At 45.1% G+C, this 19,142-nt stretch overlaps 1 protein-coding gene across 2 annotated transcripts in view; it reads left to right on the forward strand.

The window, feature by feature from the left end:
• The window catches only part of LOC147027257 (A disintegrin and metalloproteinase with thrombospondin motifs 3-like), a 399,233-nt gene that overhangs the window by 279,198 nt on the left and 100,893 nt on the right, over positions 1-19,142 (forward strand). For both annotated transcript variants that reach the window (XM_085883516.1, XM_085883515.1), the window contains exons 17-18: positions 8,500-8,663; positions 17,294-17,477. In XM_085883516.1, the coding sequence (XP_085739642.1) occupies positions 8,500-8,663; positions 17,294-17,477 (348 nt within the window). The remainder of the gene's footprint in view (positions 1-8,499; positions 8,664-17,293; positions 17,478-19,142) is intronic.

Genomic DNA, 19,142 nt, shown 5'->3' on the forward strand with positions numbered 1-19,142 from the left:
TTATGTGTTTAGTTGGTTTCCTAACATTAATCTTCCATTATTTAATGTCACACATTTTTAAATCTACTTTCGAATGGTTCTGCAAATATTTCTTCTCGACGATACACAGTGATTAAGCAAGTTTGATCACGTTTTTTGAATAGCATCTTTTTCCTTTCTTTAATTTTTACAAAACACTTCCTATAATTTTCAATTTTGGCGAACAACCTTCAGGTTTGTGTTCAAAGCTGATTGAGATTCATTAATATGTCACACCTGGGATAGAAGCCACAAAGGTGAGAGAGAGAGAGAAGACTGCATTAATCTCCAGCACGAGTGGCCCTGGATAGCAGGGAGTACAATCATGCAAGAGTGTTGTATCCTACAAATTGCTTCCGATTCAGATTGGAGAAACAGCAGTTCATTCCTTTTACAGCATGAGAGGCAGTTCATTGCATGTTATGATATCAGTGTCCCTCTGCCACGTATTTCATTTCATCTGACACATGCTTACTGTAGAACATCTGATTATGTCCAACTTGGCAAAACAAAGTGATAAGGTGCTACTAAAATATTCAATTGATGTGCCAGGCTGTACAAATCCAGACATTATCATCACGAGCAGAGTACCCGCCCTACGGGCGATCTTTTTCCAAGTATGCAACACATTCTGATATATATCTTTATTTGGGTGGTATTGTAAAGGATTCGACGGTGGCGGGATTCGCACCCTACTCTTGACTGCCAAATGTTGTGGATTCGGCGTCACTTAACAGCACCGCCGTCTCCGGGGTTATAACACCGGCTGGCTCGGCACAGATCTCGGGTTACGCGCCTCAGATCACGATACCAAAATACACCTGTGCCTTGCCAGCTGGGGAAATAGACCCCGGTTACAGACTGGGTTTGTCAGAGACTGAGCGAAGTCTGCCAGTCCGTAACCATTTTGGTTTTAAATACAAATCGAGTGAATTGTTCCTCAGCACAGCACAAATTAACTCAATGCGGCAACTTTCATTTGAATCAGCCAGATTTATTGGGGACACATCGGGGAATACGACACAAGCAAAACATTCACGACAATGTTATTATCAATCTATAACCTGCTCTTAACTAGGGAGCAACGGATTTCTTGTTTCTAAGGGAACCCCAGCGAGATAAACCTGAGACAACATGCAGACAACATGCAGAGTACTTGGTGATGCCTCATGGACGAGAGGAAAGTGTCAAAGGCACAAATGTGGCTTGTGACAAGCCGATGTCAACGAATTTGAGCACCCAGCTCGAGCATGCAGCGTGGCAAAATGGCACTCGTACTCCTTCTCCTGGCACCGCTTGCGCACCAGCGTCAGTGCGTTCAGCCCCCGTAAAGTCGACGGCACAAGAGCGGAAGATCCACGGTGTGCTCCAGCTGGCTTTTCACAAGGTCTGGCATACAAATCCAGACCTGGCCTGCTCACCAGATCAGGCCAAATCGGGGTGTTGGGCTCCGCAGGCAGATCGGCGGGATGGAAAGACGTGTCTTGCCGTGCCGTGAGTAGGGACAGTCAGAGGCTCCGTCACTGGACTCTTGATGAACCTGTCGATGACCTCATAAAAGTCGATCACAGACTCCCCTCATGCAGTTCCTCCTGCCTTCCTGGGGCTCGCTCTTCTCACGAAAGCAGATCCCAGACTCACAAAGCAGCCAGTTCCTTTCACCTTTCGGGGTGGCCTTTTCATGAAAGCCGATCGCAAAAACCCTCATGCAGTTCCTCTTACTGCCGATCGCCCGACTGACACAGCCGTCCCTTATACAGCAGATCGCGACTCGACACTCAGGCAGTTACTCTCTTGCTTCTTGGGGCTTGCTTTTTCTGGACAATCCCTCGTGGACCCGTGATTGGTCCCTCGCTCGAGATTGCAGCTGCCCTCCACCGATCGTCTCGCCGACCGACACTCTCAGAGCGTTGGGCTAGGCTAGTTCGGAGAGGGGGAAGGAAAAATAAGCAAGGCGCCTCCCGGTCCACCACCACTGTACGAACACTGGACAGCCGGCTACACCTCCCGACACCTGTAACGTCCAATTACTGAACAACCTGACTAAACATGCATTTAAGGAAGAATCTGGGCTAATGCAATATTTAATAACACACTAAGGGCCATTTCCGCAACAGTATATAGGCAACTGACAGCTGCCTCAATTACTCCCAAATAATAAATATAAAAATAACCTGGGTTACATATATGAAGCAAAAACATACCTACTGCTTTTAATTAAAAACTGCTCACTGCACTGGAAAACGTGGGGACAGGAATACTGTCCTGGGAATGATGGAGACTTGTAATACGCTCCCCCACCTGGAGGTGGTGCTACATGATACACGTTTACATCGAGAATTTGCACCCACCCTCTCCTCCCCCCCCCACCCCCGACCAACGGCAAATAAAAAACACCCCCATACATTAATTAGGGTCACGCCAATCCAATGTAGCAAGTATGGATGTAATCGGCCCAGAACTGCAGGAGTGGTGACGTGACAAACAAACCGACACACAAACAAACACCCGTCCATGAATTCTCGCAAGGATGTTGCGTCACATAAAAGTTATGGATGTTACGGATGAGCATGACCCAAAACTACCAAATATCCTCAAACCTATGGTATTTAATACTGTCTGCCATGATCTTTCCTGGGAAAGCCACATTTCCAAGATGGCCTCCAAAGCCAGTCGCCGACTGGGTATCCTATCTCGTGCAAAGTCCTTCCTTAGCACACCTGAACTCCTGACCATGTACAAAGCTTTCATCCGCAGTCTGATGGAGTGCTGCTCTCCCCTCTGGGCTGCTGCTCCTGCCTCTCACCTAGCTCGACTTTGCGCTGTGGAAACCAAGGCTTTTAGGATCATTGGTGTCTCTTGCGATGAAGCCGAGTCTTTGGGTCTCTCACTCTCTCACCAAAGGAAGGTCGGTGGTCTTTCTGTCTTCTACCGTCTCCGCTCCGGCCTTGCCCCCCCCTCCTCTCTCTGTATTCTGCCACCCCCCCCCCCCATATATTTATGCAGGGCGCTCCACGTCTGCCAAAAAACCCCTTCTGGTAAAACTGCCAAAATCAAGAGTCACTGCTCACCTTCACTCTTTCATTCCTCTTTTTTTCCCACCTCTGGAACAAACTCCCACACTCTCTTCAATCCCACTCCTCCCTCCAGGTCTTCAAAACAGCTGTTCACCACCATGTCATATCTTCCCCCATCCAAAATCTTGATCTTTTCTACCCCTGCTAATCCACCCAAACCCACCTCCTTCAAATTCCCTGTTTTCCTTCCTCAAAGTCCCTGTAGCACCATCTTGTTTACCCCATGTACCCTGCCCCATCCCTCTCCCTTCCACAGATATCCTATTGTCTGTTTCCCACTACTTTGTGCTTCCCTCTCCTGCCCCTCTTGTCTCCTGCCTTGTTATATGTTTCTGTGTATTAGCCCTTACATGAGCCTCGACTTGTTATACAAAAAATATAAATAAACTTCTTCAAATAGTACAGTAAAAAAAGCTTCTCTCTTGGTGGCATCATGGTTAGAGCATCTGATGTGAGTCTGAGTGATCGACAGTTTGAACCCCAGCCAGGTCATCACACCCGAGACTTTAGTAATTGCATGTGCTGCTTCCTTGCTTAATCCTGATCACTTAAAAAGGAGAGATGACACCCAAACAGCTGTGGGTTAGTAACCATTACGCTGGCTTGTGGATCTATGGCCTCCTCCTGCATTACATTCCTTGTAAGAGAACTCGTATGGATTTATTATTATTTACTTGCACAATGGCAGTACATTCACCATCACCCATTCCTCTGTTTGTTATTCCTCTGTTCCTCTGTTCTTCCATCAGATTGATCTTACGACATAACATTTTCCTGCTCATAGCATTGTTTACTGCAAATAGCACCCTGAATCTAGAACATCACTGATTAATTATAAAAGGAAACCACTTGTGAGGTGTATTACTGCCAATCACAGACCTACAAAGGCAAGACTGCTCCTGCCACAAAATATATGGCAAATTTACTTAAGTTGCATTTGCTGTCGCAACTGGGCCACACTTGCAGCAATATGAATGGATAACCGGTGGACAACAAGAAATACAAGCTGGGGAAATGGAGGAAGTCCTGAAAAAAACACAAAGAAATCCCAAAGATCAAAGGGAGAGTTGAAATTGAATTGAAGTTCACTGGAGTTTACATCGAGTACCACGGTCTCGCATTGCACTGAGTATTACAGAACGGACCATGTTGAGGAAGGTCTTCACCCTGCAGTGGACCAAATTGGCTGGTAAGATAAATTTGCTGCCTCTTGATGAAACTCTGTTTTCATACAAGGATGTGAAGTGAAAAATACCCCATTAATTCTCAGTTTGAAGTTTGTAATTTATCTTTAATCCCTCTTCCTTTAACTTCTACTTCTGCTATATATATATATATATATATATATATATATATATATATATATATATATATATATATATATATATATATATATGTATATATATATGTATATATATATGTGTATATATATATGTATATATATATATGTATATATATATGTATATATATATATATATATATATATATATATATATATATATATATATATATATATATATATATATATATATATATATATATAAATAAAAGTGCAACACGAGCACAAGAATAATTTGATTCTCGATGACACCTTTCCGGATGTGTGCATAAAATAACTAAGGATGTTGGACTTCACATTTCAAAAACTCTGAAAACGAATCGCGTTCATTCGGATGTTCTCTCGCGTGTACACATTGTATATTTATTCAGAAGGAAGTGAAGTGTGTGCAGTTAACAGACTCCTCAAACATGCAGCTCATGCAATTGTTTCTGTAAGTAATTCAGGGTGCATGTCCAATATTAAATTGGAATGTCATGATGCATGTATGATATTTGAAGACCCAATCAGGTATAAGAGAAAATCAGCAGGCAGATGTAACAAATTACTCTGCAGTAGATTTTCGCCATGCTCGGTCACTGAGCCTTGGCTGAAAGTAACATGACCTTGATGTCGACACCCTACCCATACACTTACATTGGCTGCACAGGCATCAAATTGAACAGAATAGACCGCGTGGCTGGGACTTGAGTGGCTCGTGATCCCAACAGTCGACCTTCACTAATGGTATATGTCGGCATCATGGAGCGAGCAACAACTGGAGTACTCATTGGGAAAGAATGCAAAACAGGTGTTTTATGCAGGGATGATATTCTCCAAACAAGATCCGTTTTCACAGCGGTATAGACCATCTGTTTATTCGTGTGCAAGAGAAGGATGTGGGACCAGAAGGTTTCAGGTGAGATAATAAAAATAGATAGCCTCCTACAGTACAAGATTCGTTTACCAAGTTGATGATGCTCATCCCCATCAGATCAATACCATGATGGATTAGATGGAGTGTAAATGGCACTGTTGCCCTGAAATATTGCCTGAGGTTTCTCCCATTTAAACACTTGAGGCGTCGTTTGGATTGTCAAATTTCACCAAGAATGGAGGACAATCTGCGGGAATCATCTCTGAAGAATTGGCACAGGAATCCTCATGCTACGTAATCAATGGACTCATTCTGCACAGAATGCAAAGGTAATGAAGGGCGTTTTCTTTCAGTCGTCAAAAAAGCTGTGCCAGTGTTTGTGCCTTTATTTAATTTTCACACACACAATGAACTCTGGAATCTCTTAACCTGAGTTGAATTGCGGAATTGATCCGAGCAGCAGTTCCGAATGCTTCAAAAAAAGTAAATAGAAAAACCTTTCATTTGTCCAATTCACACATTCTTTGACATGCCTTCCTCTCCGAGAACTCTGGAGAGTTGTATGGTGGTGGAGGGGTTTTGGAGGAGGATAACATGAGGGGAGGGGAGGGAAGGCAATGTGAAGGGAGGGAGGAGAAGGTAGCATGAGGGGAGGTGAAGAAGCGTGAGGGGGAAGGCGGGGGCATGAGGAGGAACTATGTAGCGCGAGGGGGAAGCGGGCAGCATTAGGGGGAAAGAAGCAGCATGAGGGAGGAGGGGGCAGCGTGAGAGAGGAGGAGGCAGCGTAAGGACGAAGGAGGCAGCTATTAGGGGAAAGTAGGTAGTGCTAGGGGAAGGAGGGAGCATGAGGGGAAGGAAGCAGCATTAGGAGGGAGGTGGCAGTGTGAGGGAGGAGGAGGAAGCGTGAGGGAGGAGGAGGTGGCAGTATGAGGGGGAAGGAGGCAGCGTGAGGAGGGAGGAGGCAGCATGAGGGAGGAGGAGGAGGCAGCGTGAGGAGGAGGAAGCGTGAGGGAGGAGGAGGTGGCAGTATGAGGGGGAAGGAGGCAGCGTGAGGAGGGAGGAGGCAGCATGAGGGAGGAGGAGGAGGCAGCGTGAGGAGGAGGAAGCATGAGGGAGGAGGAGGCAGCGTGAGGAGGAAGGAGGAAGTGTGAGCGAGAAGGAGGAAGCGTAAGGGGGAAAGAGGAAGCATGAGGTGGAAGCAGGCAGCATGAGCGAGAAGGAGGCAGCATGAGGGAGAAGGAGGCAGCATGAGGGAGGAGGAGGAAGCATGAGGGGATGGGGAAGAAATGTAGTGTGATGTGATGGGGAAGATGGGGAAGAAATGTGATGGGGAAGAAAGTAGCGTGGGGGGAAGGTGGTATTGTGAGGGGGGGGGCAGGGAAGGCAGTGTAAGGGGAATGGAGGCAGCATAAGGGTAGGTTCGGCAGCATTGCAGGGCATCACCGGGGTGTTAAAACGTGCCGAAACAGCAACGTTTTCTTTTTAACTGCCGTGTTCGATATAAAACCAGAAGGGAGCATTTAAAAACTAAAACCCATGCAGCTCCACCTGGCAAAGGCCTGACTGCATGCATGCCCCCACACCCATATGTGTTCCTCTAACCTCCTCGCATGCAGGCACGCACACAACCCACGGAGAGTCATTTGTACCACATCCTTGTGGGCTGTCTTCATACCTCTTTGTTTTCGGCAACTATTGACTATTAATATATTGCAGCAACTATGAGTATATTTGTATTAATATTTTGGCATGAAAGCAGATTGCACAAAATGGGAAAAATATAACTGCTCATGTAATTGCTGAAAAATAGGATCCCTGTGGACTGTATCATTATGGATTGCAAAAACAGGTTAGAGAGCATGGCGTTGGGTATGGGAGCATGCAGGGGAGCAGCACGTCACTGCGTCAATTTCCATTGGTACTTCAGTGGCTTCCATATGTCCATTGCCCAGGCAGATGCCTGGCCCATCCCCATCTCCTTGAGATGTCGATCAACCTGCTGCAACCACAAGGCACGCTGTTGTCCTGTTGGCTTTCTCCACTCACGTGGCTCCCTCGTGAAGAGAATCTGGTCAGCAGGATAAGTGTCAGGAAATTGAGGCACATGTCCATACAGCCACAGCTGATGCTCACACACTATACACATAACAAATCTCATTTAAGTCTCTCAGATTCTCCAGAGAGAGAGAGAGAGAGAGAGAGATATATATATATATATATATATATATATATATATATATATATATATATATATATATATATATATATATATATATATATATATATATATATATATAGGAACCATACTCTGTTCAGAGCGTTGGTGCTCCCAAAGCAGTCTCCTTGGCTATTGGGCACAATCCTGGATGGGTCGCCACTCCGACACAGTATACCAGCATGCTGGCACTCATTTTGCCGACCTCGGAAGCATGACAGGCCGAGTTAACCCCACCTGGTATTAATTCAACAGTTGAGTGGTATTTGGACTCAGGACCCTAGGATCCAAAGCCCTCCTCCCTAACCACTAAGCCAACACCATTAAGTCACGGTATAGGCATTGAAATAGCATGTAATCCGGTTGCTCGTGGGACCTCAAATGATCGGGAGACAATTCTGATTTGGCTCATAAATGCGTAATACTTTTCCTGTCGAATCTATCTATGGTCCGAGGTCTCGGAGTAGTTACTGGACAAAGTGATTGGACTGGTCTGCCACAATGGAGAACTAACCCAAATAGTAACACCGATGAGAAATTTCCAAAATTCAAAAATAAATATTTTACAATTGTTTTTTTTAAACATTTTTCTTAGATATTTTTCATGGAGAACCTAAGTAGGGACCCACTTGGTTTCCCCTGAAAATTTGGTGTCACTCAGCCTCATGGTCTCGGAGTAGCTACCGGACATAAAAAGAGACATACTTTTGCTTTTATTTCTGAAAAAAAAGTAAAGATTCTTCATCAGTTTCGTTTCTTTCTGAAGCATATTCTAATTGTCATTCCTGAGTCCCAAACAGATTTTTTGATGGAGCACCACTCTTGCCAGTTTTTATTGGGAGGCTTACCATTTGCAGTTAATTTTTTCGGTTGTTTTATGTTGTCCTTGCCACACCAACGCAAGATGGAATATCTATCTCGCATTGCACTGATTCTTTTGATTTCTTTATTGCATTTTTGATACCAAGAACTTCACTTCTGTTTGAGTGAACAGCTATGAGAGACCTGCATACAAGACAACTTCTGCAGAGCGGGCGGAGTGAAGATGCTCGGACACGAACATTTGTGGATTCAAAAAGTTTCTGGAAATTTGTCATGGAGGATGAGCGTGAAAGCCTGAGTACTACAGGGCCTCTGCAGAACCCCATCTCAATGCTGGTTTGTAGCAATTGCATCACCATGCATGAGCAAGATGCCTGAAAACCCTGCGTTGGAAAAATTTATCCACATTTTGCTTTCCTGCTTGAGTTTTGCAATGTTCCTCACAACACTGTACTGTTGTGAGTATATTACCTTATTTTATCACAAAAAAAACAAACTTTAAGGGCACTAAGTTTCATCAACTTGGAAGGACACTGCAGATTGCACTTAATTTAATTAATTTATTTATTTATTTGGAATCTTCCCTCTCGTTCTTCAACTCAACTTGCCTATTCATCTGCCACTCACACATCTTGAAACCAACTCGATCATCAGCTGTATGTTCAACCAATCATTAACAGAGGTTTGGATCTACCTTCTGCAGGATCACGTCCTCAAGGAATGGGGAGGGTTGAGGGGGTTAAAACAGAAATACGTATTGAATGTGCCACTTAACATTTGCATGGACAGGCATGTTCTCTCTCGCTCTCGCTCTCGCACATGCACATGCACACGCACATGCACACACCTCATTATATTGGCTATTCCTAAAATATAATATTGTTTAATGGATTGCTGTAAATGATATTAATTTCACAACATCCGATGTTCAACTTAATTTATATTGGAAACCTCAAAGCATAGTTCCCTTAGCTGAAGTAAAAACCTTAACCTTTAAGCAATTGAATGGTTTACCGAACACATGGATCATCAGCTGGGCATCAATTTTCTTCGAGGTTTCAGTCCTTTCAGCCCAGAACCTCTCCAAATTGCGGATCCACATCAGTAGATAACCTACATCAGTAGATCCACAACCTCACCGTCCAGGCAGTCAGTCAACCCATCAATGCAACTTCATCAATCCATACTCGCTCGAGCTTGGTTTTTCAAACCCGGGGGGCGCGACGCCAAGTGGAGTCGCCGAGCAAATTTCGTGGGGTCGCGGGCATCCGCTTGCAGCAGAAAAAAAATTGTCTATTTTTGAACGGTGTTTGATTTTACGGGATGTAATATAAACGGTTCGTTAAAAGTATGGGAACCGGCGCAACATGACGCTTGGAATGGGATCCAGCCGATGCGCGGGCTCGCTGAAGGGCGGTTCGTTTTGGCGGGAAATTAGTGGTTTGATCCACGGCCTCTCAGACTCAGACTCTGGCTCTATCATTAACGTCTATTCACGTCTCCACGTACGACTCGAGACCTTATTTGTGATGGCAGCACCGGCCACCAGCAAATCTCGAGAACGTTCTTTCCAGGATAAATTTCTGGACCTTGGATTTTACTACGTGGTGGATAAAAGTGGGGCACAGAGGCCTCAGTGTGTGATTTGTTTCGAAGTGCTTTCTACGGAGTCTATGAAACAAAATAAGTTGCAGAGGCACTTGACTACAAAACATGTGCCTTATCAGGGTAAGGAGAGAGCGTTCTTTGAGAGGAAACTTCTTGCACTCAAGAATACGCGTCTTGACAGAGAGGGTACATGCCATCAGACCAATTCACTGGTATTAGAGGCCTCGTATTGAGTGTCGCTCCATGTTGCCAAGACTAAAAAGCCTCACTCCATTGCGGAAGAACTCGTGCTGCCATGTGCAAAGGACATGGCATCTCTGATGGTTGGGGAGGAAGCAGCGAAGAAACTGGCAGTTATACCCCTCTCTGACAACACCATCCAACGCAAAATTGAAGATACGAGTCTGGACGTAACGGCTCAGGTCGTACAGAAGATCAAGGAATCACCGTGGCACGCCATAAAGTTGGACGAGTCCACTGATATCGCATTGTACGCGCAACTCATCGTCTGGGTCCGCTTCATCAAGGCTGATAACTTTGTCGATGAGCCTCTGCTCATCAAACCATTGGAGGTCACCACCAAAGGCGAGGACATTTTTTGGGAAAGTAGAGAAGTTTTATCATGACCATGATCTGGACTTCGGAAAGTTGCTCGGTTCTACAACAGACGGCGTGCCAGCAATGTTAGGAGTGCGTTCTGGATTCAAGGCTAAATTGCTTGAGGTGGCCCCTCAGACCTCCATGGTACACTGCATGATTCACCGAGAAGCGCTCGCCTCTCGTACTTCGCCAGAAACCTTGCAGAGCGTGCTCTCAGAAGTCGTAAAAATGGTGAATCACATCAAATCGAGCGCCCTCAACACTAGGTTATTCAGGCTATTCTGCCAGGAGATGGACGCCGGCCATAAGAATTTACTATTCTACACTCAAGTCAGATGGTTATCTCGAGGAAACCTTCTTCTGCGCGTTTACGAGCTCAAAGATGAACAGAAGGAGTTCCTACGCACACAAGCGAAAACGGCATGGGTAACGTTGCTTGAGTCAGACTCTTGGCTGTCAGAACTGTGCTATCTCATTCACATATTTGAACGTCTCAATGTCCTCAACCTCTCCATCCAAGGCAAAGACGCCAACCTCATGATTTTTCACGACAAAATGAGCGGATTTCTGGCGACTCTAAAATTACTGGCAGACAAAGCAGCTGCTAAGCGCTTCAGCCTTTTCCCCCGTCTAGTGGAGCATCTGTCGACCTGCCAGTACGATGATACTGAGCTCGACAGTCTTTCTGGGGAGATAGCACTTCACCTTCGGTCGCTCATTGAACAGTTCGAGCACCATTTCCCTGAGCTGGATGTGCAGTCCATTTCTGTGGTTCGGAACCCTTTCACGGCTCCACTGGACTCGATTGCTGATGAAGATGATACAGCACAGGAAGAGCTTGTACAGCTCCAACAGGATTCAGAAGTGCAGGCTCTTGTGCGGACGAATTCGTTGTCGACATTCTGGGACAAAATGCTGCCGTCGTACCCGACCCTGTCACGGCGCGCCATTAAGGTTCTCATGCCATATCCTTCATCATACTTTTGTGAGCAGTCGTTCCCCACCATGGTCGTGATTAAAACAAAGTACAGAAATCGCCCAGAAATGGAGCACGATATGATCCTGGAATTGTCATCTACTTCTCCACGAATAGAGAAGTTGGTTTCTGAAAAACAGGCTCATCCTTCTCACTGATATATCGAAATGTCATTCGGACTAAACTTCTGAAACATTCAACTGTACTATTTGGATACTGTCGGCTATTCTCCGTTTACTCGTGTATGAAAACATGACGATGATGAATAAAGTAAACAGTAAATGTTCTTGTGTCATATGAAATCTTATCTTGTATATTATGAATTGGGTTTTGAATCTTTTGGGTCGCGCGATGTAGAGAAGTTCTGAAATTGGGTCGCCACTAAAAAAAGTTTGAAAACCACTGCGCTTGAAGATATAATGTATCATCACATAACTACATCTTCCATCACATATTCCAGAAAATGAAAATACATTTTATCATGCACATCTTTCCTTAAATATAACAGTCCACCAACCAGCATGACCACCACTCACCTCTCGATCAAATATTCAAAGGGTTATTTATATGACCCACCCACATCTCGAATCTCGAAGATGTGAATCCCATCTCGAAGACCCACATCTCTCACTTGTGAATGGAGGGAATAACTAATTAGCTCTCACCTAATCAAATAAACCCAGGTGGCTAGAGTTATAAAATTAATAGACTCCTCCCACGCTCTTCTCGCCAAATAAGCTGCAAAACACAACCATGAAAGGCTACCCAAGGTAAGCCCTTTGCTGTTTGAAACCCATTCCTCTCATCACACTTCTCCCTCTTCCCAACCCGTGAAAATTGTGCCTCCCACTGCCCTCTCTCTTCTTCACCATACCACTACCAAGTCTCATCCTTCAATCCTCACTTCTCCACTCACCCTCCTACCCATTGGCCATGCCTGCTCTCATCGTCTCCCCTCCCTCGTAAATCTTCCTTCTCACTCCTCCTTCTCAAAGCACCCTTTTAGTCTCTTCCCCCTCTAACCTTCCCTCGCACCTTTCTCAAAAATTCCCCCCTCACCCTTTTCCCTCAACTCCTCCTCTCACCCTCTCCCTCCAATCTCCCCCTCACTCACCTTACTCAAAGTTGCAGCCCCTCGTCACATCCACAAAGCTGCCTCCTTTCCCTGCCTCCTCTCTTCCAATTCATACTTCCTTCTCCTCTAATCTTCACTTCCCTCTGCCCCATCTCTTATTACTCCACACTGCACCTCATACCATCAACACTGAGCCTTTTCTCCTCATTATCCGGCCCCCTCCCCCTCGCTCTTCTGCAATCCCCCACACACTGTCAACAACTCTCCCGACCTCCCCCCCCTCCTCCCTTGTCATATCCTTTCCCTCCCTCCCCTCCCCTGCATCCAAAGCCTCCTCCCCTCCCTCCCCTTAGCAGTGTGGACCTCAAACATCTGGGGCCTTCACTCCAATGTGACAGGTCTTTCCATACAGGTCACCACTGATAAACCAGACATAATCTGCTTAACAGAAACTTTCCTCCTTCAAGACATCTCTGACTCCCTTGTATCTCTCCCTGGTTACTCCCTCCGGTATGACAGACCTGAGCCTCGTCCTGGCAGTGGAGTTGCTCTCTTCATCAAATACTCTATTCTTCACTCTCCATGCACTGCCCTCCTCTCTCCTCCACTCCTCCAGGAATACCTTTGGCTATGGCTTCCCCTCCAATCCAACCTCATGTTTATATGTGTGTTCTACTGACCCACCAAACAGTGATGACTCCATTTACATCTCACTCGCCGAAAACATTTGTCCAACTTGTATCCTCTCATCCTAACTATCTCTTCCTCATACGTGGCGACTTCAATTGTCATCATGCCAGTCGGCTGGGTGTGGGTACCTCTCTCACCTGCCATGACACTTCAGCAAAAGTCTTCTGCGACTTCTTGGGACTGACTCAATCGGTCAACTTCCTGACCCGCATCTCAACCAATGGTAATTCATCTCATCTGGATCTGATTTTGAAAAATTCCCCTGAAAATATCTGCTGTTCTTCCTCTGTTCCAATTGGTTCTTCAGATCACATGCTTGACAAAGTAGACATCTCTTTGGCTGTTGTTAGAGAACCACCTCAGTGACGTCGAGTCTGGAATTTCACTCAGGCCAACTGGTAGGGACTTCATGCAGCCATCAAACTTCGAGACTGGTCTCCCATTTCTACTTCCTCCGACATCAACTCATCTGGGGAATTCTTTTAAAGAAATTTGCTCTCTCTCATGAACAGATTTATCCAATATCGTCTTCAGTTGTCATACCCTTCCTCACGCCCATGGTACACTGAAGCCTGTGGCGAGGCAGTTGTCCTGAAATAACTTTCCTTTACCTCATGGAAGGCCAGTCCAACTGAGGGTAATCTCAGTTCCTTCCATAAAGCTCAGAACAAGTGTGTATCTTCCCTCAGGAGAGCCAGAAAACAACATCTTTCTCATCTCAAGTCAGAACTCTCAAACCTGTCTCGCTCCTCCAAATCCTGGTGGTGTCTGGTTACCTCCATCACCGAAAGTGAAGGAGGTTACGTTTTCACCCCTTTCTGTCTTTTTGTCTGTGTACATGATATCTCAAAAAGTTATGTACGGATCCGGATGAAATATAGTGGACAGCTTCGGTGTGTGACGAGGACGAACTGATTTGAATTTGGTGAAGATCTGGATCTGGATCCGGATCCGTCGACTAGAATTTTTAAACTGATTCTTCCCCATTGAGAGATCGTGCCAATAATGATATATAGCATGATATCTCAAAAAGTTGTGGATGGATTCAGATGAAACTTGGTGAACAGGTTGGGTGTGTGACCATGACAAATGGATTTGATTTTGGTGAAGATCCGGATCCGGATCCGGATCCGACTACTAGAATTTTAAGTGATTCTTCACCATTGAGAGAAGGGGCTCAAAAACGATATATCGCGCGATATTTCAAGAATATATTGGGTCAGATATGTTGGCGTGGATCAGGCATTACATGGCGGAGGAACGCGCTCGACCATGTGCCCTTCTAGTTGAACAATGTAATGGGCCCGATATGTTTTCCTGGATCAAGCATTGCGTAGTGGAGGTATGTGCTTTACTGAGTGTCCTTCTCATTAAGTCTGGTTTTGGTGTATGTTCCCCCTCCATCCCCTCCTTTACCTCAAATGGCCGCAAAGCTGACCCTGCACGTGAAAAGGCTGAATACCTAAACTCTGTGTTTGCTTCTAAATTTCGTGTCCCAAACCATTGCTTTCTCTTTCCACCTAACCCAGTCACACCCAGCTGTTCCTGGACTCTGTGTCCTCTTCTCCTAACAAAGTGGAGAGCTTGCTGTCAAACATCTACTAAGATTCTGCAACCGGCCCAGGTGGCATCAACCGACATGTGCTAAAAACAGGCCCTGCTGCTCTTGCTCACCCTCTCTCTATTCTATTCACCCTCTCTTTCGCTCAAGATCATCTGCCATCTGTTTGGAAATCGGCAAACATTTCTGCTCTGCATAAAAACGGTGCAAAAACAGATTCCTGCAACTACAGGCCAATCAGCCTTCTCCCAATCATCAGCAAGGTCATGGAATCCATCATCGCTTCAGACATCAAATCCTTCCTCTTCTCCAAGGACTTGATTTCTGATCATCAATTTAGATTCAGACCAGGTCACTCTACCCTGAATATGCTGCTTCTGCTCTCCCAACAATGGATGGAGGTCCTCAATGCCAGACATGAGATCCAAGCCATATCGCTATACATATTGTGTGCTTTCGATACGGTCTGGCATCCGGCCATGCTCACCAAACTCTCTTCCCATGGTATCCAAGGCCATCTCCACTCATGGCTCGCAGACTTCCTCTCCTCTCGCAGTCAACATGTGGCCCTAAATGGAGTTCTTTCATCCCCTCTCCCTGTCCAGGCTGGAGTTCCTCAAGGGAGTGTTCTGTACCCTGTTATTTTTCTGGTTTTCATCAATGATATCTCCGACTCTCTGGAAAATCCTCTTTATCTCTTTGCTGATGACTCCACCCTCTGTCGTACCATCTTATCCCTCAGATCGGAAAGCAGCAGCTTCTTCACTCTCTGCAGATCTGGGTAAAATCACAAACTGTTCCATCACGTGGAACATGCCTTTTATTCCGGACAAATCTCACACTCTCACTCGCCCCTCCGAAAGGTCCATCTGGAACCCCCCCCCCCCATATACTTTCTCAACAATCCTCTTGAAGATGTCCCTTCATTCAAACTTTCGGCCTCACAATCTGCCATGATAATTCCTGGGAAAGCCATAATTCCAAGCTTCCCTCCAAGGCTAGTTGCCGACTGGGCATCCTCCATCATGCAGTCCTTCCTTGGTCTACCTGAGCTCCTAACCACATACAAAGCTTTAATCTGCAGCCTGACGAAGCACTGCTCTCCCCTCCTGGATGCTGATCCCACCTCCCACCTTTCTCAGCTTCATGCTCTGGAAATCAAGGCATATAGGACCATTGGTATTTCCCACGATGAGGCTGTCTCTGGGTTTCTCACTCTCTCAACATAGGCAGTTCTGTGGTCTTTGTCTTCTACTGTCTCCTCTCCAGCCTTTCCTGTCCCCACTCACCCCCCTCCCACGGCTCTGTCTGTGATCTGTACCCCCCATATTTCCGTCGGGAGGGTACAGTTCAGCTTGCAAGTCCCTTGTTATAAAACTACCAAAATCAAGAATCACTGCTCACCTTCACTGCCTCATTCCTCTTTTTTTCTCATGTTTGGAACAAACTCCCACACTCTCTTCAAACCCACTCTTCCCTCCAGGTCTTCAAAGCCTGAAGATTTTTTTTCTCAGAAACAACACAAAATTCCGATGAAACTTGACCACAACCTTCACCACCAATGATGTACCAAAGATTGTTCACGACATTAAAAAGGAATCGGGGTCGAAGGGGGTGTATGTGGGATTGCCCCTCAAAAGAGATATTTGCTTTCTCTCAGAAACTATTCACACAATTTCGATGAAACTTGACCACCACCTTCCTTCGTCACCAGTGGTGGACCAAAGATTGTTCACGACATTACAAAAATCGAGGTGTAAGGAGCTCTTGGCCCCAAAATATATGTTTGATTTCTTCTTCAAAATGACACACAGAATTCCGATGAAACTTTACCTCCACCTTCGCCACTCGTGACGTACCAAAGATTGTTCACGACATGAAAAATATCGGGGTTGAGGAGGTTTACGCGGGTGGGGGGGGGGGTTGCCCCCTAAAAGAGGTATTTGCTATAACATTCAGCTATTGGTCAATTTTGATGATTCTGTCCCACATTGACCTCCACCACACAATCATTATTTTACCAGGTGAGCAACCCTATTTTTTTTTTCTGTTTCTATATTTTTTTGTTCCTAAAACAGTGGTATTGCTGCTATGTTTTTATTTTCTGTTCCTAACAATTCTAACACACACACACACACACACACACACACACACACACACACACACACACACACACACACACACACACACACACACACACACACACACACACACACGCTCTCGCTCTATCTATATATACACGTTATGCATACACAATACATATATATGTATGTATCAACCAAAGAAGCACACTGATGCCATGACATGACTCTGACATCATGTACATTGTGCCTCGTCAAGTTAAGGGGTTCGATTCAGTATATATACTTTATACAGTATGTACACACCTTCTTACTTTTTGCATTGTCTTACTGTGTCACTAATATAAAAATTATGCTGCCTTGACCTTGCCACAGATAAATTCGCGGGAGTATGAGACCAAAGTGACTTTGAGCTACAAATACATTATCCACGAAGACCTTCTCCCACTTCTCGAAAACAACGACAATGATGTTCAAAACAGTATATTGCAAACTGTCTCTGAGAGCCACAAGTGGGCGCTTAAGGGCTGGTCGAAGTGTTCAAGACGATGTAGTGGAGGTAGGTGGTCGGCCGTTTTGTATGAAACATTTAGGTTCATCTCCAACAGAATTGCATTGGAAGATGGTGTAGCTCAGAAGTGGCATGCTCGCCTTAGAGCTTTCTTGTCTGGGTTTGATTCCCAGCCCGGTATTAAATGATTACCTTGGTTTGTCACAAGGAAGGTGTTGAGCATGTTCATCCTAATTCTGGGTTTCCCATCCGCTACTGTTTCCCAGTGAATAATAAGGATCTCGTGTTGCCTCTTTAAAAGACTAGACCATTCTGTTATATGCTGTGGCTAAATTCAAAATTCCTTCCCTAATAAAAAAATTGACTTGTGATGAAGTAGAAACCTTCCAAAATTAGTTCTTTGCCATTGAAAATTATTGGCATAACCAGCCGTCTGTTATCAGAATATGGTCATGGATGGACGTGTCCAGAATTGTGAAGAAACATCTCGTGTATCCCGTACGTCTCCCTTAATTTTCTTCCCTTCCTTTTCTCATGTATCCCCCAAAACGTCTTCCCTTTCTCTTCCAAATCACCCATCACGACACTACTCACCTTCCTCTCTGCTATAATCTTCCTTTTGAAGTCCTCTCAACAGGATGGATGTGGATGTTTCTTTGTTTTTGTTTTTTTACATCATTAGGCGGTGCATATACATTCAACTTTTTTTTTCATGGGGATGAACAGGTGGACGTCACATATATCGCATTTACACTCGTACTTTATAACAGATCAATGCTATTTCCATACACAACCACCACCACAACCATGTTTTGCTGCTGTTTCCGGCCACGTGACCCCCTGAAGAGAGAGTTTAAAAAAAAAAAAACATGAATTATAGAAAGATATGGATGTGGGTATCATAGGTTCTTGTTAGGTTCACATTTGTGGACAGATAGACTTCCTTTGCTGAGGAACCATCTCTCAAAACACACACACACACAACACTCAGTAGAGGGTTGTTTCACAACTATTGTTGAGGCAAAACTAATTTTAAAGTGAGGCTTCACTTTAAAATTTTTTAATTTTAGAGTAATGCTTCACTTTTAATTCTTCTCTCCCTGCATTTAGTAAAAACGGGTTTGAATGTTTTCAGGTACGGAGGCTTGTTATGATGGTTTGTTTATTCCAAACCATCATAACCTGCAGTGAGGAGACTGGCTACCTCTACCTCTCCAGCCAGCTGGGTACCTTGCGGGATAACTGAGTCCCCCCCATCAGGGTTTCCTCGATGGGTGGGTTTGCGAGAAACCCTTGTGGAACGAAAAACAACAACCACAAAATAGCGGAAGGCAACCTGGCTTTGCGAACGGCCAGTTCACTACGCTGGTGGAGGGGTGGTGACACGCCAGCGGAAACCATTCACCAAAACCTCCAAATGAATTACAACACAGAAAACCACAACAATACCCTTTTTAATGTGGAGCCCCTGAACACGGCTACTGGGTTTGAAGCTACTGGGGATGAAGGTAATCTTCCTTTCAATTATTTGCATTGCAATGACGCCTCACTCTTAAAGCCTACATTGGACGTTGCACGGTTGAAGATGTGTGAAGAACGAAGCATGGGAACCTGTTGCTTAGGATGCTCGAACATGACCACATTTAATTATGATCTTGCACTTCAACATCTGATGGCCACCTTGAAAAACTACCGTTATGAGGTCATTGCTCC

The sequence above is a fragment of the Eptatretus burgeri genome, chromosome 5, assembly GCF_056783735.1.
Source record: "Eptatretus burgeri isolate ZD-2024b chromosome 5, Ebu_testis_v1, whole genome shotgun sequence".
Taxonomy (NCBI): Eukaryota; Metazoa; Chordata; class Myxini; order Myxiniformes; family Myxinidae; genus Eptatretus; species Eptatretus burgeri.